The 24,462-nt window shown below is 46.2% G+C and overlaps 1 protein-coding gene across 6 annotated transcripts in view; it reads left to right on the top strand.

Moving 5' to 3' along the window:
* The window catches only part of map7d1a (MAP7 domain containing 1a), a 163,856-nt gene that overhangs the window by 71,557 nt on the left and 67,837 nt on the right, over window positions 1-24,462 (top strand). For all 6 annotated transcript variants that reach the window (XM_069895877.1, XM_069895875.1, XM_069895876.1 and 3 more), the window contains exon 2: window positions 19,720-19,911. In XM_069895877.1, coding sequence (XP_069751978.1) covers window positions 19,720-19,911 — 192 coding nt within the window. The remainder of the gene's footprint in view (window positions 1-19,719; window positions 19,912-24,462) is intronic.

Genomic DNA, 24,462 nt, shown 5'->3' with positions numbered 1-24,462 from the left:
TGGGCAGAGCTCCAGTATTTGACCATCATCTGAATGAAGAGATTTCATCTTATTTCAGTCCGAAGTAATGATTAGTGCAGGGCTCCCCAGTCCATGGAAACTTCCTCGCTGCATCTACGCAGTTGGGCCCTTAAAGAATATTGTAATTCCATTGAGGTGTCTTCTCATTATAAACTCTGGAGCAGGTAGACCCACACTGCTAGGCTCAGAGAGACATCAGTCATCATAAAGCCATGCCTTATGATTTCTAGCGCCCACCACCCCCTTCCCCCCACAGCAATTGGCCAATTACAAAACAGCAAAATCTGCTGCTGGGATCAAGTGCAGTACTTGTCTGGCCTAGCGGTTAGTGCAACGCTATTATGGAGACAGCGATTGAATCCATGGTTTGAATCCCATGCTGTTTGTATGTTCTCCCCATATATGCATAGGTTTTCCTCAGGGGGTCTGGTTTCCTTCCAACGTTCAAAATATACTGGGGGTTGTAGGTCAATTGGTGTAATTGGATGGCACAGGCTCATGGGTCAAAAGGGCTTGTTCCCGAGCTGAGTGTCTAGATCTAAAATTTAATTAAATTCTAACGTTCTAGAGAAAAGCAGCAGGCCACGCAGCATCCATGGGAAATAAAGGTGAACCAACGTTCATCAGGAATCAGGAGAAATGGATAGATGGCTGAATTAAAAGGTGGATGAAAGAGCGATGGAGAAGGCAGGAGGAGCACAGTCTAAAAAGTACTAGGTGGACACAAGGAAGAAGAGAAAGTAGCTGAGAAGAGAGGGGTTGGGGAGGGGAAGAGGGCAGGTGGTAGCTCCCTGATAGGAGAGGGAAGAGATTGGTAGCTGGAGCAAAGAAGACAGAGTGGTAGGGAAAGAGGGAGACTGGGGAGGGAGTTAATGGAATGTGGAAAAGTCGTTATAGATGCTGTCTGGTTGGTGACTGTGAGATAGAATATAAAGTGCTGTTTCTCTATTTTGAGGGTAGTCTTGAATTGGCAAAATTTGCCAATTGGAGCCCCAGTTGAATGTCTTTGTTCCATGCTGGGTGAGTTTTAATTATGACTTTTGCTTTCAGTGAGGGCTCAGTAGGCACCTGTCGGAGGCATGGAGACACACAGCATGGAAAGAAGTCCATTGACCATCAACCATCCATTGACACAAATCTTGCATTCATCCCATTCTGAACAACTCCCCCACCCCAAGATTTTTCCCCTCATCTACACATTAATCAACAGCGGTCAATTAACCTATATCAACCAGCATGTTTTTGGGATGTAGGTGGGAACAGGACTTCCTGGTGGAAACCCGCGTGGTCACAGGGAAAACATGCAAACTCCACACAGTCAGTCCCAGAGGTCAGAACTGAACCAGGGTCTTTGGAGTCGAGAGGCAATGGCTCTATCCCCCTGTTCTAAGTCTCAGAAAGCTTCCATTGCATAGGCTCTGTGAATTGATATTACCAAAGGCCACACTCAGTGTCCTCCGAAGGATATTAGTAAATAGGTAATGTTTAAAACTGGCAGGGATTTGTATTTGCACAGTTCATTTTTAAGAAAGTAAAATATGGTCAGGATCTTCCCAGAAGTCTAAACTAGATGGAAATTGATACTGATACACTTAGGAGATTTGGATTGAGTTCAGAAAAGCAGAAGTGTCTAAAGATTGATACAGGGGAGATTAAGTACTTTGTGAAAGGTGGAAAACTTTTGTGTCATAGTTGTTCATTGGAAGACTAGGGCTTGGGATTTAGATTTCAGACCAACCTGCCCAACAAGGACCAGTGTTCTCTTTTGTTGGTGCATATGTGCGCGAGCATGGAATCCCCAATAGGCCTGTTCTCCTCTCGTGCTGTCTATTAAAACACACAACAGGACGGGAAGCGGCCATGGAGAGAGGAAATCAGTTAATGCTTCAGGTTGAAGAAAATCGGCAGTATTGGACGTGCAGCATGCACAGGAAGTAAAGGTCAGAGGTCAGGCCAGCGAAGCAGTTACCTTTTACTAACTATGGTTGCTGCGTCACCTGGAGCATGTTTGTGTATAGCACTTCAGATTGATGATCTACTGTTTCTCCCTCCACAGACACTAGTATTTTCTGCTTTTTCCCCCTCTTTTACCCTGTTTCTGGGGTTCTTTACCACTTGATTATGCCCTCACAAAGCCTGATCTTGGCCTCAGAGTCCATGTGCAGGCAATCTTTTATGGAATGCAAGTCAGCCCAACCTGCAGCTGTGTGAGCTGTGGACTGTCTTATCGCCACGTTACCCTTGCTTGGTTCTTATTGATCTTTCTTTTCATTGTGGTCCTGTACTCTGTAAATTGTGGTGAACAAGAAAATCTGCAGCTGCTGGGGTCTGGTGCAGTGCACAGAAGTGTTGGAGAAACTCAGCAGGTCACGCAGTGTGACCTTCTTGCTTGTTGTGACACCTGCTGAGTTCCTCCATGGCTTTTGTGTAAATTGTGTAAATTGTGCTACGTAGTAATGCCAGAGATAACTTGCTGGTCCGTTCTTTTTATTGGTTTGAGAGAGAGTAATATTACATGTCATATATAGAACAGAAAATAGCTGTTAATCTTAATGCATTAACATACAAAATATGGATCATAAGCTAATTATACAGTTAATGCAGACATGAATCATTTTAATAATTAAAAAACTAATTAGAGGAGCTTCAGTTCATATTCTATGATTGCAATATGACTTTGATAAGATACCTAGATAGAGTAATCTCTTCTAAAGCAAAAAAGAAAAAAAGAATTAAAAAAAGAAAGAAAAAATGACAAACCTCCCCCCCCCAATACTGATCCTTCCCCTCCTTTTAAACATGGTCAACAGTAAAGAAAGAGGAGGGAAAATAAGCCAGGGATCGCGTTTCGGCCTCCGCACATAGAGCAAACAGCCCCAGGGCATTCAAATGGTGATCTTAATCCATGAATGGGCCCCGCAATTTGTTGAATTCAATCTTCGTTTCTTTCATAGTCCTCTCTGATTTTTCTCCAAGCTCAAACAAGACATGACATCTTGTATCCAACGCGTGTGTCAGTGGTAGACGATTTTTCCACTTAATCAAAATTGCTCACCTGGGTATCAATGTGGTAAAAGTTACAACTCTTCTCTGAGTTCGGTTCAAGGAAATATTTTCCTGCTGAGAATAACCAAATAAAGGGACAAGGATCTACCTTGATCGTAAGAATCTCAGAAACTGCCTGGAAAAAAATCGTCCTTAAAAATCTTTCAGTTTTGGCCACTTCCAAAGCAAGTGAACCAGTGATGCCTCATGACTTCTACATCTGTCGCATATTGGATCCTTGTCAGAATAAAAATGGGATAATTTAACCTTAGCCCAGTGTCTACCACTTAGAATTGCAATAGACAGTGTCATGCTCAAAATGAGGTGGTGTTAATCAAGTCCAATCCTCATCTGAAATGAGAGATGTTCAAACCACTTTCCCATTTCCTTCTAATTGCAATTCCTGAACCCATTTTTAGATCCATCAGATTTTCATAAAAGGTAGCTATGATGAAATTTTATATCAAAAAGTAAATCCAGAACTCAGGGAAAATGAAAGTGTTCAGATTGAGCAAAAGTCCTAATTTGTAAATATCTAAAAAACTGTCTATTGGGAAGATTAAATTTAACTGTTAACTCTTCAAATGATGCAACGGAAGTGTTGGAGAAACTCAGCAGGTCACGCAGTGTGATCTTCTTACTTGCTGTGTCACCTGCCGAGTGTAAATTGTGCTCTTTACGCTGCTGCGTGTAATGCGAGGGATAACTTGCTGGTCTGTTCGCAGAAGAGCCCTTCCTTTGTGACAAATAAACTTGAAACTGAAGGACCAGGTTACGTTGGCCTTCCGCTGCAATCAATGAACTGCTCGCCTTTCATTGTCCTGCGCTGATGTTATGTGAATGAGCATGTGCCCTTGCTAGATCAAATGGCAGACTGCACCATGTCCTCTGTAGAATTGTTGTCAGAGGTCTGCTTTGAAACTGAAAATAGTCCCTAAATTGTAAGCTGTGGTTCACAAGAAACATTATGAAATAATGGCTGTTGCCATAGCATTACTCACAGTCCTAAGATATGAGTGAACATCATTTAAAACCCTCAACGATTTATCTTGCACTTTAAATAACAAAGAAAAAATCCAAGCATCTTCCCAGAAACGCGTGAAAATTCTAAGTGATTCTAAGTAAGGAGATTTGGGTTCTGTGATCAATAGCTCAAGCAAAGCAAATGGTAGTTTTAAAGAGTGTCTTAAGAGGATGAAAGAACATTTGGGAGGTCTGAGGAGGGAAAGTTGGGGCCATTCCGAGGTTTAGAATTGGAGGAGCACTGCAATGCTTCAGGGTCCTTGGGAAGATGACTGAGGTCGGGAGGGTTGATGCCCTGGATGAATTGAAAATTTAAAATAGATTCTGGCTGCTAGCAAGATGGTGCAATTTAATGCTGAGTAATCGAGTTGCCACTTCCTCTGGTTAGTTCCCCTGGGCAATTATGGATGGTTTTGCTCAGACCTCTGTTTGGTCATCTTGAGTCAGGCTCCCAAACTCTAGCCAGATCTGTGATTGCCAGATGTTGTCCTGCTGCAGAGCAGGAAGCTGGCCCCAGCCTGATTGTATTAAGTAAATGGAGCAGAGGGGACAAGAGAGCCAGACAGAGCCAGCTGGAGTTATAAGGAGAGGCTGAAGAGACGGGGAATTCTTTCCTGGAGCGTTGAGGGCTGAATGGGGGCATGGATGAGGTGAATAGTCATGGTCTTTTCCCCAGGGTCAGAGAGGACAGCACAGTTGGCATAGCGGACGATGCAGTGCTTTTTCAGTCCCACCAACCCGGGTTCAAATCTGGTACTTCATGTAAGGGGTTTAGACGTTCCTCCCATGTCTGAGGGGGGCACGGTTGGTGTAGTGGTTAGCACAACATGGTTACAGTGCCAGCAATCAGGACTGGGGTTCGAATCCCGTGCTGTCTGTAAGGAGCCCCCTGGGGCTCCAGTTTCCTCCCACCATTTGAAACTTAGAGGGGTGGGGGGGCATGTAGGTGTGATTGGGTGGCATGGACTCGTGTGCCAAAATGGCCTGTATGTCTGGGTCCTGTGGTGTCCTCCCACCCTTCAAAACATAGAGGGTTTGTAGGTTAATTGGGGAATTTGAGGGGCATGGTTTGTGGGGGCTGGAAGAGCCTATGATTAGATGTGCTGCTCATCTAAATTTATTTTAATTTAGAGGGCATACGTCCTCTGTCATCCATCTGGATGCATTTTGATCTGCAGGCACATCAAACTTAGTTGGCCTTTGCAAGCTGCTCCACCACGAGGTACCTCTGCCTGGAACTGTTGTGTCTCACAGATCATCTAGTCCCAGGCCTCAGCACTGGTCTGGCCAACCACTGATTTGTAACGCAGGCCTCCCTGGTGTTCGTTGGAATAACTTGAGGATAAAAGGCAGCACGGTTAGCAAGCATTTAGCACAATACTATTAGAGTGCCAGAGACCTGGGTTAGAATCCGACGCTATCAGTGAGGAATTTGTTCGTTCTCTCCTTGATTGTGTGGGTTACCTCCGGGTGCTCTGGTTTCCTCCTAATTGGGGTATTTTGAGGGGGGGGGGGCATGGAATTGTGGGCCATAATGGCCTGATTCTATGCTGTATGTCTTAATGTAAAATATTTTTAAAATTTAAAATTAAAACGTGCTTTTAATTGATGTTTATTAAGTTTAGTTTCACATTGAGACGAGCAGTTTGAAGGTTATGAAAGCTTTAGAAAATGGAACACCTCTCGTTGTTCACAGAATTAACTCCATGTGTCGGTAACCCTTCCCAGGTGACAGAGCCCTGACATCACCTGGCACTCCCCAGGATGTTTTAAAGTGGCTGAAACTTCTTTCCAGCTCCTGGATGATTGAATGGACAGCTCTGAACTCTGGTGCCCCAGATCCACACCAGGCCTGCGCTGCTGGTGTGTCCTTGTCACCGATGCTTTCTGTGAAGGGCTGCTGCTATGCCTGGCCCAGACTTCCTTCAGTGTTGCAAAGTCCTTGGTTATGAACACTGGTTATAATTACATGCAGATTTAGAACTAAAATAGAACATAGCTTTCTAAGATTTCCCAACCCTTCTGCATCCCTTCAAAACAAGTGTTTCTCTTTATTTTTTTTATGTCACTCAAAGCTTGCTCACTTCCAAATATAAAATAATAACAGAACAAACTTGAATCACTAGCAGATCAGTCAGTATCTGTTGAAAGAAACAGTTCATGCTTCAGGTGCAGTATCCTTCATCTGAAAAGGGAAAGAGGAAAATAATTTTGGGGGAGGAGTGGAAGTGAGGGAGGGCCTGGTTAGGACACAGGGAACATCTCTTTTCAATGAGTTGCAGTAGGTGGAGCAGTTAAGCTTTTAAAAAAATGTAGACACAAATTTAAAATTTTAAAGGCATGGTAACAGGCCATTTCAGCCCACGAGTCCATGCCGCACAATTTATACCCAACCCCCTGGGACATTTCGGAAGGTGGGAGGAAGCCGGAGCCCCCGGGGGAAAACCCACGCAGACACGGGGAGAACATACAAACTCCTCACAGACAGCGCGGGATTCACACCTCAGTCGTGCTCACTGGCGCTGTAAAGGTGTTGCGCTAACCGCTACGCCCAACCGTGCTGCCTTTCTTTGTGTAATACATTGCTGATGGGGGAGGCTGTTGGACACGTCCAAGGGGCCACACTACATCAAGGAACAGAAATACTGAGCCATATCAATGGCAGGCTGCAATAGCCAGTTCTGTTGGAGACACAATGAAAGAGCAAGTCAGCAAAGTTGGAGGTTGCGTTATTGAGCCTGGAGGGCCGTATTGTGCCAAAGCAGAAGACTAGGTGTTGTTCCTTGAGTTTGCATTGGGCCCTCTTGTCAAGATAACCAGTTTGTCAACGCATTGCATAATCTACATGTGCACCAACATTCTTGCTTGCTGCAGTGAAGAATGTTTACAATGGTATACATAATTTGGAACAAAAAGAGACCATAAATATGAAAAGCATAGTTGTCTTTTAATGCAAGATAAAGTTGTGACTTCGCAATGGTGGAGGAGGCTACAGACAAAGGTCAAAGTGGGAGTTGGGGGGGGAATTAAAGTGATAGACTTCATGTCACACCTGCGGACTGTGCACAGTTGCTCCACGGCCGACTGATGGCCGGCAGTCTGCCCAATATAGTGTGTCAACATCGGGCCCACTGAGCAGCAGTCTGAAGCCTCCCCTCTCTGCAAGGTCCAATTGGACTGGCCCACATTTACTGACAGTCACAGCAGTGGCGTCGGGAGTGAATCAGAATTGTTTTACACCAATGATGGGATTTGACAGAGTAAAATCTTGGTGTGTTCAGAACTAAAAGATGGATTAGGTGGGAGGAAGTCGAAGGTCAGATCTTTCAGATGGATGCTGAACTCGTCCTTATCGACTGCATGAGAAGGACCAGTGCAGGTTAGAACCAGAAACGGCAGAGGTTGGTCTAGTCCACGTCAAACTATTTTCTCCACCTTGTATAGAAGCCTGTATCCACCTGGACTGGTCTGATCTCAGAAACTATGCAGGCTCAGGCCTGGTCAGAACTTGGAGGGGAGACCGCCGAGGAAGACCAGGCGCTGTAGGTTTCTGTGAGGGGAGCTGGACAAAGTGGTGATTCTCTGCCTGCCTTACGGTTGACAAAAGTTGAATTTCATGTATATTACATTCTAAATGTAGTATCACGTGACAATAATGGAAGCTTTCCCTTTAGTCTCCTCAACCTGTACCCAGACCATCGCCCACCATACCCCTCTCATCCATGGACATGTCCAATCTCCTCTTAAATGGCCAAATCGATCCCGCATCTACCACCTCTGCTGGCAGCTCAGCCTGCACTGTCACCAGCCTCTGAGTGAAGATGTTACCTCCAATGTTGAATATTGGATTGGCTGCTTATCATCAGCTGGAAGTGAAATAACTAATCCCACAGCGCAGAAACTGCCGTTCAGCCCAGTGAACTTGTAATAAGTATCAGAGATGCATTTTACACCAATCCCATTTTATAATCCCCTTAAGGGTGTTTGTTTTCTTTTTATGTGGGAATTGTTGCTGTCTGGGGAAGCTGTGGGGTGAGATGGTTTAACGCAGGATCTCGGAGTAAATATGACAATAGCGACTGTTAGTGTCCAGGCATCCAGCACAGAGACAGGGACTTTTGCCACTGATGGGGGTGGATTTCTGCCAAACTCTCTGACCTAATCTGACTGGAATGGGGAGGGGAGGATTTTAAAACTGAGGAAATCCCATTGGAGAGAGGAGGGAATGCTGCTGGGTGGTCAGTTGTGACTTGTCCTGGTGGATGTTGCCAAGTGGACAATGTGAGGAAAGCAGGCTCACCTCTGGGGTGGGCAGGAGGCCCTGAGGCAATGGAGGGCACAGGAGACATTAGAGGAGGTGGCAGAAACAGAAACCTGATATTCCTGTACATGATACAATTGCGCAGTTAAACAATCAAGGCCACCGGCCCCCATCTTAACAACATTTGATAGGAGCAGTGTCCCGTCTGGCTATAAAATTGAGTGGTGTGCAAACCATTGGACTGGAAGTCAATGCAGAGGAATGGCAGAGAAGATCACTGGGTCTGCCTTTCCTCGATTGTTGACATTTACCAGGATCATTGCTTAAATAGGGCTCAAAGATTTACAGAGAACCCTTTCCAGCCATCACACAGTATCTTTGACCTACTACCATCAAGGAGGTGGAGGAGATCAAAATCAGGACTGCCAGACTGGGAAATGACATCTTCCCACAGGCTGTGAGAATGATGAATGGTATCCTGTAACCTCGTAAATCATCCCAATATAGTGTTGGTCCCACGCGAGTGTGGGAAAGAACAACACGCACACCAAAGCCTTGGAAAAAGAGACTCATTTATTGCTCTGGATCTTGTGCTTCTATGGGCCCCTGGCACTGACATCAGGGCCCCGCTTCATCGGAGCGGCAGCCTCAGATTGGCCGGCGTTCCCACCAGAGTTCCCCATCTTCCCACTATGTGGCGGTCACCTGGGATGATGACTGGTGTCACCCCCCAGGTCCGCACGGTCACCGTGTTCATCAGCCATTTTGCAGATCAATCCATGTCTCTACGCAGGCCGCTACACCAAAATATTTATATCTATTTAATTTAAATGGTATCTTTGTGTATATATGTGATTATTATGTGCTATGTATGTGTGTGCACCGTGGTCTGGATAAACGCTGTTTCGTCTGATTGTATTTGTACAGTCAGATGATAATAAGCTTGGACTTGAAAGTGCAGATGCTGGGGTCGAGTGATGTACACAAATGTGCTGTAGGAACTCAGCAGGTCACACAGCATCCATACGAAGTGGTAACTCGTATTTCGGGCCTGGGCACACTTGACAAAGGGCTCAGTCCCAAAATATTGGTTACCCTTTACTTCCTGTGAGAGCTGTGGAGTCACATTTTGTGTTTTGCGTGAGATTTTACAGGCAATATTACAAAAACCCATTGATCTGGTTTCAGGGGTGTTTCAGAGTGACCGATGTTGGAAATAGCATTGATTGTTTTTTAAGTATAAGGCATTCGAAGGTTTTGATGTTAAGCAGTGCTAAATCTAAAATCAGCCACTGTCTTACAGAATGGTGGGTTGGCATGAGACATAAATGCTTAATGCTTGTGTACTTTTTTGAGATAGAGGGAAGGCCATTCGGTCAATCGAGTCTTTGCTGCTTCATTGAATCCCATCAATCAATTCAAGATTCAATTTATTGACATGTAATATAAACAGTATCATGTTATATGAAATTGCTTTTGCCCACTGTAAGGCAGACCACTTCGCCATTGGCAGAAATTGCCTGAAGGCCCTCTTACAGTCAGAGAAAGAGAAGCAAAAGATCCCCACCCCCACCCCGTCACTGGATTCACCCCGTCTCTGGATTCACCCCGTCACGGGATTCACCCCGTCTCTGGATTCACCCCGTCACGGGATTCACCCCGTCACGGGATTCACCCCGTCACGGGATTCACCCCGTCACGGGATTCACCCCGTCACGGGATTCACCCCCCCGTCACGGGATTCACCCCCCCGTCACGGGATTCACCCCCCCGTCACGGGATTCACCCCCCGTCACGGGATTAATCCCCGTCACGGGATTCATCCCCCCGTCACTGGATTCAACCCCCGTCACTGGATTCACCCCCCGTCACTGGATTCACCCCCCGTCACTGGATTCACCCCCCGTCACTGGATTCACCCCCCGTCACTGGATTCACCCCCCGTCACTGGATTCACACCCCGTCACTGGATTCACCCCCCGTCACTGGATTCACCCCCCGTCACTGGATTCACCCCCGTCACTGGATTCACCCCCGTCACTGGATTCACCCCCGTCACTGGATTCACCCCCGTCACTGGGTTCACCCCCGTCACTGGATTCACCCCCGTCACTGGATTCACCCCCGTCACTGGATTCACCCCCGTCACTGGATTCACCCCCGTCACTGGATTCACCCCGTCACTGGATTCACCCCCCTCACTGGATTCACCCCCCCCGTCACTGGATTCACCCCCCCGTCACTGGATTCACCCCCCGTCACTGGATTCACCCCCCGTCACTGGATTCATCCCCCGTCACTGGATTCACCCCCGTCACTGGATTCACCCCCCGTCACTGGATTCACCCCCCGTCACTGGATTCACCCCCCGTCACTGGATTCACCCCCCGTCACTGGATTCACCCCCCGTCACTGGATTCACCCCCGTCACTGGATTCACCCCCCGTCACTGGATTCACCCCCCGTCACTGGATTCACCCCAGTACTCCTGCAGCCTCCGCACCCACAGAGTCCAGTACAAACCCTTGGCGACCTGAGCTCCAGATTGCAATCTCTGATACGAATAGGAACCCTTCAGTGCCCCCAGCACCCTCTTGGATCTGATACCTGGTCTCCCTTCAGCCAGTCTCCAGCAGCCCGCAGTCTTGTGCGCGTCCCTTGAGCGCAGCTGCCTGCAGCTTCTGTGGGTTCCGTCGGCTGTGTGGTTCCTTCAGCTGCAGAACTCCTCACTGGTCCGCCGCGGTGATTCCCGTCCCGTGGGTTATCTCCTCTGCTTACCCTTCTCAGACGGGTTGATCTCCCTGTTTTCTGGTGCCCAGCGCCAGTCCTCTGCTTGCTTGGAGTCCCTCGTGGCTGCTGCCAATCTTGGGTCCAGGCCCCACAGTCGCAGGATGTTAAATAAAACCATTGTTGGCTCCTTTAACTGGCCGTTCAAAGCCTGTACGGAGTTGTCGGCAGTTGGACTAGGTGGTAGGACCCAGCGGGAGTGCTTTGTCTCCTTACCCTGCTCTCCGTGGGTCTGCACCAGTGGCAGCGCTGCTGTTACAACCATTTTTTTCCCCCATTCTCCCATTTAGATCCTGCCAACGCATGGTCTTTCATGCATGCACAGTCTCCAGTCTCATTCTCCTCCCATCCCCATATGCTAGATCAAACCTCCTGAACCGGGGCGTATGAGGGGAAACCAGTCCACTCAGGAGAAGCAGACAAATTCCACACCAAGAGCACCAGGATTGATCCTGTGTCCCTGGAGCTGGGAGGTAGCAGCACTACCTGCTGCACCATTGGACTGATGGAATGCTAAATCCTGCTTCTCTTCCTCTTGGGGGACATGGCAGAAATCTCACGCTCCTCTTAAAAAAAAACCATCACGTGACCTTTAACAATCACTCAAAGAAAAGTCTGGTCTGGAGAAGGGCACTGAAAAGTTCAGTTGTCCCACAGTTCAATGCTTGGAGCTAGTTTCAGTTACAAGTTCTGCAGCCAGTCTGAGATACGTATATTACATTTAGATGGTGTATTTTTAGCAGGAGTTGGTTTAAGACACTGAAACAAATATTCGAGATGGGGAGGCAAGTTACTGGTAAACATCTGATACACCCCAGCAGGCTGTCTTGACAGTGACCCAACATCAGAGAACCTAGCAAATCATCCCCAAAGTAACCCAACACTGGGGAACCCCAATAAACCATCCCCACAGACACTCAACAGGGAACTGCAGCAGACTGTCCTACAGTGACCCTACACCTCGGAACCCCAGCAGACCATCCCCACAGTGACCCTACACTGGGGAACCCCAGCAGACCATCCCCACAATGACCCTACACAGGGGAATCCCAGCAGATCATCCCCCACAGTGGCCCTACCCTGGAGCACCAAGCAGGCCATCCCCTATAGTGGCCCTACCCTGGAGAACCAAGCAGGCCATCCCCCACAGTGGCCCTACCCTGGAGAACCAAGCAGGCCATCCCCTATAGTGGCCCTACTCTGGAGAACCAAGCAGGCCATCCCCTATAGTGGCCCTACCCTGGAGAACCAAGCAGGCCATCCCCTATAGAGGCCCTACTCTGGAGAACCAAGCAGGCCATCCCCTTTTGTGGCCCTACCCTGGAGAACCAAGCAGGCCATCCCCTATAGTGGCCCTACCCTGGAGAACCAAGGAGGCCATCCCGTATAGTGGCCCTACCCTGGAGAACCAAGCAGGCCATCCCCTATAGTGGCCCTACCCTGGAGAACCAAGCAGACCATCCCCTATAGTGGCCCTACCCTGGAGAACCAAGCAGGCCATCCCCCACAGTGGCCCTACCCTGGAGAACCAAGCAGGCCATCCCCTATAGTGGCCCTACTCTGGAGAACCAAGCAGGCCATCCCCTATAGTGGCCCTACACCAGTCTGACATTACTGCTGGCTGCTCTGTGAAATATAACTGCCAGATGACGCAAGCACGCAGACACTAACGGTACCCGATAAGTCGAGTAGAACTTTCACATCGCTATGGAGTGATTAACGAGTTAACTCGGGTGGGCTCTGACAATTGCCCCCACCAAGATTTTTACTTTCCCTGCCCGGTTGGGACCTTTCACACTGCCAGATTAATTGGCTGGTTCAACCCATATGTACTTGGCGATATGAAAGGGACTAATGGAAAGGTTTACTGAAGAGAAGTGTGGGGTTATAACAGAACAACAGGCCACAGCGATAGTATAGAGATAATGAGGAGAATTCTCAGCTCTCAGAAGCCAGCCTTTGACATTGCCAGGATGCTCATTGGAGCCGCGCATCTTATTGTTGCAATTGGATAGGGGAGACATGGTTTTACACTCTCTCAGGCTAATCGCGACTTTTTCAAGGGATTTTCTGGGTGTGACTAGATTCAATTTCCTGAAGTCATTTCCCCATTATACACCTCGCCACTGGTCATTTCACTCCTTTGTTCAAAGCACAGCAACCTGTGGTTTGGTCAGATCGAGAGATGAGAACTCCTGCTGGAAAGAAATGTGATCCAGGACGTTCACACACTCCCACCTCTGTCTGTTGGTTTTTATTGCTTTCAGGGAATTTATACTAATCCTCATTGATGCAGGATGCAGATTAACGAGGAAAGGGAAGGGGGGCAGACAGGGTGAAAATGATGATGGATCAATGCACAAACATGCTGGAAAAACTCGGCAGGTCACACAGCCTTGATGGGGTCATTGATGAAGGGGCCCAGGCCTGAAATGTTGGTTATCCTTTGCTTCCTATCGATGCTGCACGACCTCCAGCACTTCTTCCCTGCTTAACTCCTTCCTTCATCAATAATAGTCTCTGTGTAAAACTTGGAACAACACTCTGATATTTCCTGTGATGGCACCGTGTGACCTCTGACCGCAAGTATTTTACCCTGGCATTGATTAGCGTCCACAGGGCTGGACACCCTGGATGGTCTGCTTCCCCTTCCCTCATCCATCTCCCTGCAGTTTTCATCAGACTAAAAATGTCATGATTTCCCCCAAGGAATGACGCTCTTGCTTCAGGCGATCTATTTTAAAAGGTGCGTGTGTCTGGAACGCAGACTAAATCTTGCTTATTATGAGCGTATAATGTGAGAACATTATTATTGTTGAAGTCAAACTATACCTGAAATGAGATGCTCCAAAATGCTAACTTGCTGCAGCCCCACACCAACTTAAATAGTATAAACTAAATTGTAACAATATGCCAAGACAGAGAAAGGGGTTATAAAGATAAAATGATAAACAAATAAATATTTACCGTCACAGTTTGTGCAAGAAAAAGTGATCTTTCAATAATGCTTGCAGATCTTTTGGTGGTTCTGGAGTAGTTTAGGGTTGGGGTAGTACAGGGAGGTTCAAGAGCTTGGTAGCTGTTGGAAAGAAATTTTTCTTCACCCTTGAGGTGCTAGAGGTACTTTCTACTTGAAGTTAGCAGTGAGAAGAGGTTGTGACCAGAGGGATAGGTATTTTGTATGACGTTGGCTTCCTTCTTGACGCAGTATCTGTGACTTCTTCGTGGTTGCCTTGATACGCTGACTCTAGGAGAGGCTCTCCAATATGCAGGCTCACAGCACCTTAAAGGTTCTTACCCTCTCCACCACCGTCCCATCAATGAAATCAGGTGTATGGTGCTTCAGCTTCAACTTCCTAAAGTCTACAAGAAGTTCCTTGGTCTTAGAATAAGGTTATTCCGACATCGTTGCCAGTTATTTGGGCAGTCAGTGAATTTCTAGATTGTGTTGGAGTTGAATGTGGCTATGCAATCATGAGTGTGGAGGGAATAGAGCAAGGGACCGAGCACACTGCGTTGATGGCCAGCGAGGTGGAGCTGATGTTCCTGATTGGGGTCTGCTGATGAGGTTATTGGAAATCCAATTACAAAGGGATGAACAAAGTGCCAGATCCCTGACTTTTATCATTAGTTTTGCTTGCATGTTGTTAGACGCCGAGCAGTATTCAATGAACAATGTGATATTAGTGTTTGAATGGTCCCAATGCAGAGTGGAGGGCCAGCGAGTTGGCATTTGCTGGTGACTTGTTGCGACGGTAGCCATATTTAAGTGGGACCAGGTCCTTCCTTGATTGGCTCCATAATCGTTCTCTCAAACGATGTCATCAGACTGGATGGCTGAGGTTTTGCCTTCATGATAGGACCCGAGTGAATGCAGCCTGGTTTAGGATATCAGTTCTTCAGTTAGGATATAAATGACTTGCCTCGGGGAGAAACTGGGGCAAACCAACTAGGTACTTCTCTGTACTAAAATACTTCAGTCCATCCCACATTCAGGTACAGGTTTGAATCGATGCCTTGTTTATGACTGGAGGGTTCAGGAGAATGGAGAGTCTGGGAAATGCCTGCTGGGGAAGCCTCTGTGGGAAAATGTTGCACTCTCTCAGAGCATGATTTTTCAAAGCATTACCCAAACAGATAAAAACCTGCTGGATTTAAGATTGCTGTTGTTGCCTCCTCTCTGTCATTGTGCATCACTCTCTGGCTCTCTGCCAGCCACAAGTGTAAGGAACTGCTCATCATGTCGGGCTTTCCGCTACCTGAGGTAAAAGGTAGGCAGCTACAGAGCAGCTGAGATTCATCCGTTCAGAATGCAGATTGGCGAAGAGTGTGTGGAAAAGGATACAGGGGTCCTTCTCACAGTTCATCCCCAGCAGCAGCGTATCAGAGGACTCTCTGATCTGTGACCGTTCTGGGGAACGCAGAGGCATACATCCAGAACTGCAGGAGGACCATCAACTCGGTGATAAATGCCTTTAGTTGTCTGAAACCTTTTGGTCTTCCTGCACAACTGGCATACTCAGACTGCAGGAGTACGTGCCAAGGGACCCACTGAGGCTTGGCACAGCTAACATGAGGACACTGTGGGGAAGGATCACAGTCTAGAGACCACCCATTACTGGGCACTGAGGGGAAGTCCCCCAAACAGCAAAGGGGGGAGAAACGACAAGATGCCAGAGTTGAGGTAAAATGAATGTAGCAAAGTACGGTGATGAAAATGTATGGATGTGTCACTAAGGGTGTGAGGTGTGAAAAGACTTTGTATGGTTTTGTTATTGTAAATAATGGAGAGCTTTTTGCTCATACCTCAACGGAGGGCTCAGGCCCGGAACCTTGACCACCCTTTTGCTTCCTAAAGATTCTGGTTGACCTGCTGAGTTTCTCCAGCATGTGCATGCATTGCTGGGTTGCCGATAAACAAACCCATTCACAACAGAGTCTGACGCCGTGCTTATTTTTACCGATCCTTCTTTGCCCTTTAATGGTAGTTGGCATTAGCTGTATTGAGCCTGCAGGCTTTGAATTCCTCCCCAGAGCTGGCTCTTCGTACTGCCCTGGGCTTCCACAGGAGCCCGAGCCTTTGTCTCAGGGGTTGGAGGTTCGAGAAAGGCGAAGAAGAGAGCCATGACTCAGATCTTGATTGGCACTAGCTCTTTAATTTCCTCTTGCCTCTCCAGAGGGTACAGTTTTGAAAGATTATTTCCTGCAGTTCTGTCTTGCTGTGAATCTCAGGAGCTGTGCCAGTCAGTGGCATGGAAGTTGCATCTGATTGGATGTGGCTGACAAGTCTGTGCCTATGACTTCATTACAAAAGTATGGCAATGCTTAAGGTTGAAATTTATTTAAGAACTGAAGTTAAACTCCAATCTATGAAAGGTCTGGTGGGGCTGTCCGTTGTCACGTCTTCCCTGGTCTGATGAATTAATGGGTGCTAATTTTATCTGACTGTTTGAAACGAAATGTGATCCCATTGCAGTATCTGTCCACACATGTCGTCTGTGGTCATTTCTTTTGCATTCTTAACACTTGGACCTGGAGGGAATAGAGATGCTCTGAATTTGTTCCTTTCTACTGTCGGAACAGTCTTGCTGCCTGGGAGCTTTTGTTTGCAGTTCTTGATTTGTCATATTTAACCAACTTTTAAAAAATCAGGTCCTCTCAAACTTCCCCTTCGTGTGCTGGAGAAACTTTCACCTCCAAGTCAGACTGACCTGAGCATCAGATGGGCTCTAGCGATGTGAACGAAACATAAAAGTCTGCAGACTCTGTGATTGTAGTCAAAACACATGCCAGAGGAACTCGGCCGGTCTCGCAGCATCCACAGGTAAAGATTTATTACCGACGTTTCAGGAAGTAGTCAGGCCCAAAATGTCTGTAATATATATTTACCTCCTAAGGATGCTTGTGAGACCGGCTGAATTCCTCCAGCTTCTTTGTGCTTTGACTCTAGCGATGTGGCACAGAGTTCAGGCTGATTTGGAGAACATTCCGGAAGTGCTGTCCCTTGATTCCAGAGTTTAGCAGAAGCTCTAGTCGATTTTTTTTTGTATATTTTATTTATTGTTCAAAATAAGGCATACAATCAAATATAGAATACAAATATAGATAATTTTCTCTCCTTTAATTCCCCTGTCCACAATCCCTATCCCTTCTCCCTACTATCTATCCCAAAAGAAAGAAGGAAAAAAAAAGGATTAACACATAACTATCAACCAGTCGCCATGTTTGGTGCTGCCCCAACAGTGGAAAATAAACCTCTACTACATATTTAAACCCATATACTTCAGATACGGGCTCCACACCTTAACAAAAAAAGAATAGTTATTACGTAAATTATAAGTTACCTTTTCCAGTGGAATACAAGATCTCAATTCCATATCCCATCTCTGAATATTTAACTCAGTTTCATTCTTCCAAGTAACAACTAAACATTTTCTCGCCACAGCCAATGCAAATTTTATAAACGCAATGTGAAATTTATCTAGTTTTAATTCCAAACCCAACTTTTTAAATATATCCCAATAAAAATACTAAAGGATCAAATGAAAGTTTAAATTTAAATGAATGTTCCAAAAATTCCATAATTCTACTCAAAAAAGGCTTCACTGTCTCACACAACCATACTGAATGTAAAAAAAAAAGAACCAACTTGTTTACCACATTGAAAACTCAAATCCAAAGAGATAAATCCATATTTCCTTAACTTCTCTCGGATCAGTCTTAATACCTTTTCCCAAATTCTATCACCAAAGAAGATAAAGGCATCAGGTTCATGGGAACATGACTGCTGCATTCTGACTTGGAAATATATCACTGGGTCTAAATTCTGCCACTCTCTCCCCAACAGTACCATGGGGGCACCTTTGCGAGAAGGGCTGCAGAGGTTCTGGAAAGTGGGTCACATTCATGAAGTAACTGTTGGCTAAAGAGATCAAAAGGGATGGAGGGAAACCAGGAATAGGGTAGTGGGGTTGTATGTTTCAGTCATGATTTTTTTGAATGGAGGAGCAAGCTTGATTCTCAGGGGGCAAATTAGAAGAACAAGACAGACCCAAAAAAAATCTGAGATGGATGTAAATGTGGACATGGTTCAGCAGGGAGGCTTCCTGTGGTGTATGTTGGTCCATAGAATTCATCGCCACACTTTATTTGCCTCAATCTACAGCTTTGGTGAGGTGTTCATGATTAAATTGAAGGGTTTTAAAGATGGTTCATCCTGTGCTAGGGCCGTTATTGTGTATATGGTGGTATGGCCATTGCTGAAGTTGGTTCATGGTGATGTTGGGGTAAGTGTAGTTGTTGACAGTGGGTCCTGTTGCATGCTGGCTACATCCAGCATTGTAACATGTTCCTGGTGGCTTCAAGGTATATTAACTGTCAGTGTGGAAGTCGGTTTCTCAGTAGTTACGATGGTTTTGTGGCACTGCATTTCAGAATATACCCCTGCCCACCTCATGTCCTATCGGATCAGGAATGCAAAGCTGGCATTCCACTGGAGGGTATCCTCCAGCCTGAGATGTCTGTGGTCACAGGCACCTGTCACTCAGGGTGGAGTGTGGTGTGGGGTGATATGAACTTCCAACAGCTGGTTCAGTGCTGGGCAGAACAGTTGATTCAAGTCATTTCAGGCAAAAGTCCTAGGATTGGCAGTACTGAAGGAACATCGTCACCAGAACAACAGCAGTGGTTCAAGATTCACCACCATCTTCAGAAAACTCACTAGGAATGGGTAATAAATGCTGGTCCTGCCAATAAAAAAGTTTAAAAAAAATCTTTTAAAAGCACTCTGAATGAGGTCATATGATGTAAGGTGACTCATGACAAGCTTCAACAGAGACCACTGTTCACACTGAACAATTTAGAATTGGGAATAAGAATCTGATTTCAAAATCTTTGCATGGCACTAAATTAGAGCTTAACTGTGACAAAATACAAATGTAAGGGGATGAAGGTTGTGCTGGAATTATATAGAATATTATTGAGGCCACAGCTTGAGCATTGCATGTGGTTCTGGTTGCCATCTTACAAGAAAGCAATTACGCTGTCGAGGGGAGCAGAGGAGCTTTGCAATGATGTGCCAAAATTGGAAAGATGTTGCTCAAAGGAAGAATGGATAACTTGGGCTTCTTTTCTATGGAATGGAGGAGGATGAAGTCATCAAGAATTATGAGAAGTCCAGATGGAGTGACTGGAGGGATCTGTTTTCCTTAAGAGTGGGACAAGAGCCATGGGACACAGCAGTGAAGTAATTGGGAGAAAGGCTTGAGGTGAGATGAGGAAATGGTCTCTGCAGGTGTCTGGAATTCACTGCCTGAAAGGGTGGGAGAGGCCAAAATTCTCATTGCATTCAAACAGTACTTGGATGTGTACTTAAAGAAGCTTAATCTGCAGTTGGGATGAAAGTGATTGGCAGTACCGGGTTGCAATGAAAGGGATTGGCTGAATATGTTGATCCGAAGGGGACTGGATAAGTAAGCGGGATGGGGTAGACACGTGTGTAATGAAGTTGGGATCATTGTGTCTATGTAGAAGGATGACTGTGCACATCATGAACTAATGCATACGTTCTTTTCACATTCCAGCTACTGACATTAAGACTGAAGCAGAGAGAAGTCTAGACAAGGATGAGGAAGGAGAAGAAAGACTGACCCAGGAGGAACCAGAAAAGACTCCAGTCAAGGATGAGGGAGCAGAAGAGAATGCAGTCGTGAATGAGCCACATCCTTCCTCGTCCAAACCCCCAAGCATCGGCAAAAGCCCTCGGACAAAGCAAGGTGAGGCCTATTCTGCCTCCGAGTCCTTCAACATCTGTTTATGTGTTTGAAATGGTGTATTTAGTCGGCAATACCTCTGCTGTCATTTTGGATTTCACTGTGATTTGTGGGAGAGAATGTCAGAATGAACTAGAGATGTTTGTGGCAAACAATAATCTGCTGGAAGAACTCAACAGGTAAGGCAGCATCTGTGGGGAGAAATAGCCGGTCAGTGTTTGGGTTGGGATCCTTTATTGAGAGATGTCGGTCCTCGGTTTGAAGTGGATTGTGTCACTTGAGATTGGATTTTGCAGCATTAGTGGGATTTGAGGAATCTTCCTTTGTCGTCCCTTCTCCAAGGCCCTGGATGTTAATTGGCGAGTTTAGTGCCTGGCAGATGTTCATGGCTGAGAGTCTGCAGCAACTGAAACCTGTGTAGTACTTGTGATGGGTAAAGTTGAATGCGGAGCCATGATAAATCCTCAGTGCACACATTTTATATCTTTATATCGACTGCATGTGTAGATATAAATATGTATATCTGTATATTTATCTATCTAGCTAATCTCTATGTAGATATGTGCTATGTGTACATGTGTGTGTTGTGGTCTTGGAGAAACACTGTTTTGTCTGGTTACATATGCAGTCAGACGATAATAAACTTGAAATGTTGGGACTGGGTGATTGACAGATGATGTCAGCTCATGTGAACACTGGTCTGAGCAGTGAATAGGGGTGGGAATGAGATGAATGGCAGTAAGCAAGAGTGTGTGCCATCGGTCACAGAGGAAAGGTTAAGAAAGGATCATCCTGGAGGGAGATGTTTTCCATGGACTCTCTAACATAGGTTTATTGGACCTCTTTTAAGTAATGTGACACTCCAGTTAACTTTTGCTTCGCTGTTTGCATGAGCCATATATTACCAAGTCTAGCTTTGTGCAGGATGACATCATTGCATGAGCATTCTTTTGCCTCAGGTTGAACATGTTCCAAGCCTGAATATTTGTTCCAGTGGCTCCATGAATCCTGTGGTGAGGATTTCCTGCAGGGATTTAGTTGCATGGCTTTGTGTGTGGGAAATTATATTTCATGAATTTGTGAGTTTTTTTGAAGTTGACCATCAGGTTTGTTAAGGGAGGGCATGAGGGATTGTTTGTATAGGGTTTCAAGGTCCCACATGGTAGGCTGGTCCAGAATAGGGACCAGGGCATGTCACAAATTGGATGCAAACTTGACTTGATGCAGGGGGTTAAAATGGACGGTTGTAATTCAGATCAAATGCCTGTGACCGGTAGTGTGCTGCAGGACAGATGCTGAGTCCTTTGTTGTTTATTGTATGTATCATTGATTTGGAATAGAATATTGGTGGCACGATTAGAAAGTTTGCAAGCAACACCGAGGCGAGTAGTATACTGGACAGCGAAGAAAGTCAACTAAGGTTATAGCAGAATGTACATCAACTGTGGAACTGGGAAAAGGAATGGCAGGTGGAATTTAACTCTGAAAGGTGCAATGATGCATTTTGTGAAGTTAAACCAGGTGGGGACGTGCACGTAAATGCCAGGGCTCTAGGAAATGTTGAAAAGAAAGACCTTATAAATACAGTTCAGCAGATAGAGTGGTGGAAAGGCATAAGGCCGACTTACCTTCGTCGTTTGAGGCATTGTCTAAGAGTTGGGGTGAGATGTTGCAGTTGAACAAAGTGTTGGTTACAGTTGTACAAAACTGAGAGTTATGTGTACTTTGGGACACCATACTATAGAAAATTGCGAGTAAACTCGAGAAGGTGCATGGTACACGAGCTCAGTGACTGGCAACATCAGCTAATGCATTGAGGATGTCATCAGATTAAATCTTTCATAAACGGGGCTAACCAGAAACCATGGTTGGATGCAGAGGGGGTCCAGGCAACTTCTCAGAGCTTGTGATGCTGCCTTCAGGACAGGTGACAAGATGGTACTAATATCAGTCAGGGCTGAACTCTCCTGTGCAATACGCAAGGCAAACCGTGGGTACACACAGAAGATCCATTGACTGTAAACCAGTGACATGAGGTGCATGTGGCAACCAATGATCAAGATCAAGATCACAAAAGATCATAAGGACAACTTTGTGAATGAAGGATAATGAACGATGCCTCCCTTCCGGACAGACTGAACATCTTCTATGCACCGTTCAATTAGAAGAACAAGCTGATACTGAAGAAAACCGTGTCCCTCCTAATGACTGGGCTCCCTGCAAAGTCATGGCTGAGGTGATGAGAACTCTATCCAAGGTGAACCCACACCAGACATCATACCTGGTCAGGTACTGAAGGACTGCGCAGACCAACTGAAAGAGGTCCTTGCTGACATCTTCAACACGTCACTGCAGCATTCCATTATCTCTGCGCATGACAGCCAACATCATCCTGGTGCTAAAAAGGGTGACAATAGTAGGCCTCAATGACTTCCTCCCCATTGCACTGACCTCCACCATTGTGAAATGCTTCAAGCATCTGGTGATGGAACATATTAAAGCACACGTCCCAGAGACGCTGGACCCATTTCATTTCTCCTGCAGATGGAACCATTCTACTGATGATGCTATAGCCTGGTCCCTCCACACCATCTTGACCCATCTGGAGAATGACTCCTCGTATACCAGGCCGCGCTTCATTGACTTCAGCTCGGCGTTTAATACGATCGCACCCCAGAAGCTGTCCTCGCTGCAGGTCAACACCCCTTGCTACAACTGGATTCAGGACTTCCAAATGGAAAGACCACAATTTGTCTGGTTTGGCAGCAGAACATCGGGCACTGTCGTGAGGAGCCCTGGAACACCTCAGGGCTATGTGCTCAGCCTGCTTCTGTTCACACTATTGACCCATGTCTGGAATGCCAGTTCTAACTCGTACAAACTTAGCAGGTCACACAACATCCTTAGGAAATAAAGGGTAACCAACGTTTCAGGCCCAGTAGACGCTGCGTTACCTGCTGAGTTTCTCCAGCACATTTGTGTATTGCTGGTGAATAGATTCTGAAATGAACTTGTATTTCCTTTTTAAAATCCGCTGTCCCCATCTGATGTAGATGGATATTTGTAAGTGGAATAGAAAAAGCTGCCTCTGTGTGCTGATTTACAGGGAGATTCTCAGAAACACTCAGGCCTGTGTAAGCTCAGACTGGTGTCGGAAGTTATTGGATCCCTCTGTCATGAGAGGGAACTTTGAGCTTACTTAATGCCATTGTAATGCACTGCTAGCTCATTCACCTCCCCTGACCCTCCCCACCCAGATCTGAGAAAAGTCTTTCATGTCCCTTGCTCGTTAACATGGAGTGAAGGGGCCTGGTGCTGAATGCAGGCCCTTTTACAGTGGGGAATAAAAAGTGATTGTAAAGACAGATATTGTCATCTTTAAATTGTTTCACTTACCTCCATAAAAGGTCTGAAGGCCGATTGACTGGTCAAACTTGCTCCATCTTCCATTGGCCTAGGGAGGGGGTGGGTAGACTCAGAGGTGGAGTGAAGTCACTCCACCTCCTCTGTAACACAAATGCCGCTGAATACGGCTCCAAAGGGGAGGGGCTGATGATGATGCGATGACGCCGTCAACCCACGACCCAGGAGTGTGAATTTTAAAGAACCCATATGGTTAATAGAGGTGATTATGTTGCATAGGAAACCTTCCTGAGGCCCCTTGCACGGATCTCCGCCAACGCTCTTACCTGCTCTTCGGTCGTCATTTTCTAATATAGACCACTTTCCCTTTTCGGCGTGTGTTTGAGGTCACGGTGGCATTACTGCTCCACTTGCCCTGTCTGCTTCAGCTCTGGAAGCCACTCCCCACTTAGCTTTGCATAAAGGCACCATCGGATCAGCCTTGTAGGTTGCCACCATAAAAGGTAAAATCGCCTTTTTTTTCCCAACTTGATCGTCTCTAATGCAGGGTTTCGGCATAAAAAGGGCAAGCATTAATGAAAGAAACTGGCTGCATCCTGCTGCCCCATCAGCTCCTGGCTCCCATAGCTTGATGCAGAGCCTGCTCCTGTGTTGCCTGCAGCCACATAACGAAGCACTGGTACTTTTAATTAAGCCTAACCGGAGGGAGTAAGAACATAGCCCCCCTGAAATTGGCTCTCGTAACTGTGCCAGTTCAAATAGACGAGAGCTTCAGCTGCTGGGAGACAAGTATGTCTTTTAGACTGCAATGTCGGCAAATATCGCGGGGGAAAAAAAATTAACAATATCTGCCCATATGATCGTTCACTCTGGGCGCCTTTTTAGACTGCAAGTACCTGAGTACAACAGTCCTGGTGGTTGGATGTGCAGTTGAGTGAATGACTGGCAATGAATTTTTCCGGTAAGATTTACACTGCAGGCTTCCTTCAAAAAGTTGTAGGGATCCTGCAGGAAAAATCGTGGCGCTGGAATTGACTCCAAATTCCTGCACATTCCTTTTTAGACTGCCTGAGTGGCGGCAAAATTCCTTGATTGTGCTGTTACATGCCTGCAGTCTAAAAACCATTAAGGAGAATGCTGCGTGTCTCAAGGTCATTGGGCACCAGTGCTTAAACCTGTGATCCTGTTTGG

The sequence above is a fragment of the Narcine bancroftii genome, chromosome 8 (assembly GCF_036971445.1).
Source record: "Narcine bancroftii isolate sNarBan1 chromosome 8, sNarBan1.hap1, whole genome shotgun sequence".
NCBI classification, from domain to species: domain Eukaryota; kingdom Metazoa; phylum Chordata; class Chondrichthyes; order Torpediniformes; family Narcinidae; genus Narcine; species Narcine bancroftii.
The sequence above is the reverse complement of the archived record's forward strand: the minus strand, read 5'-3'. Positions and strand labels throughout refer to the sequence as shown.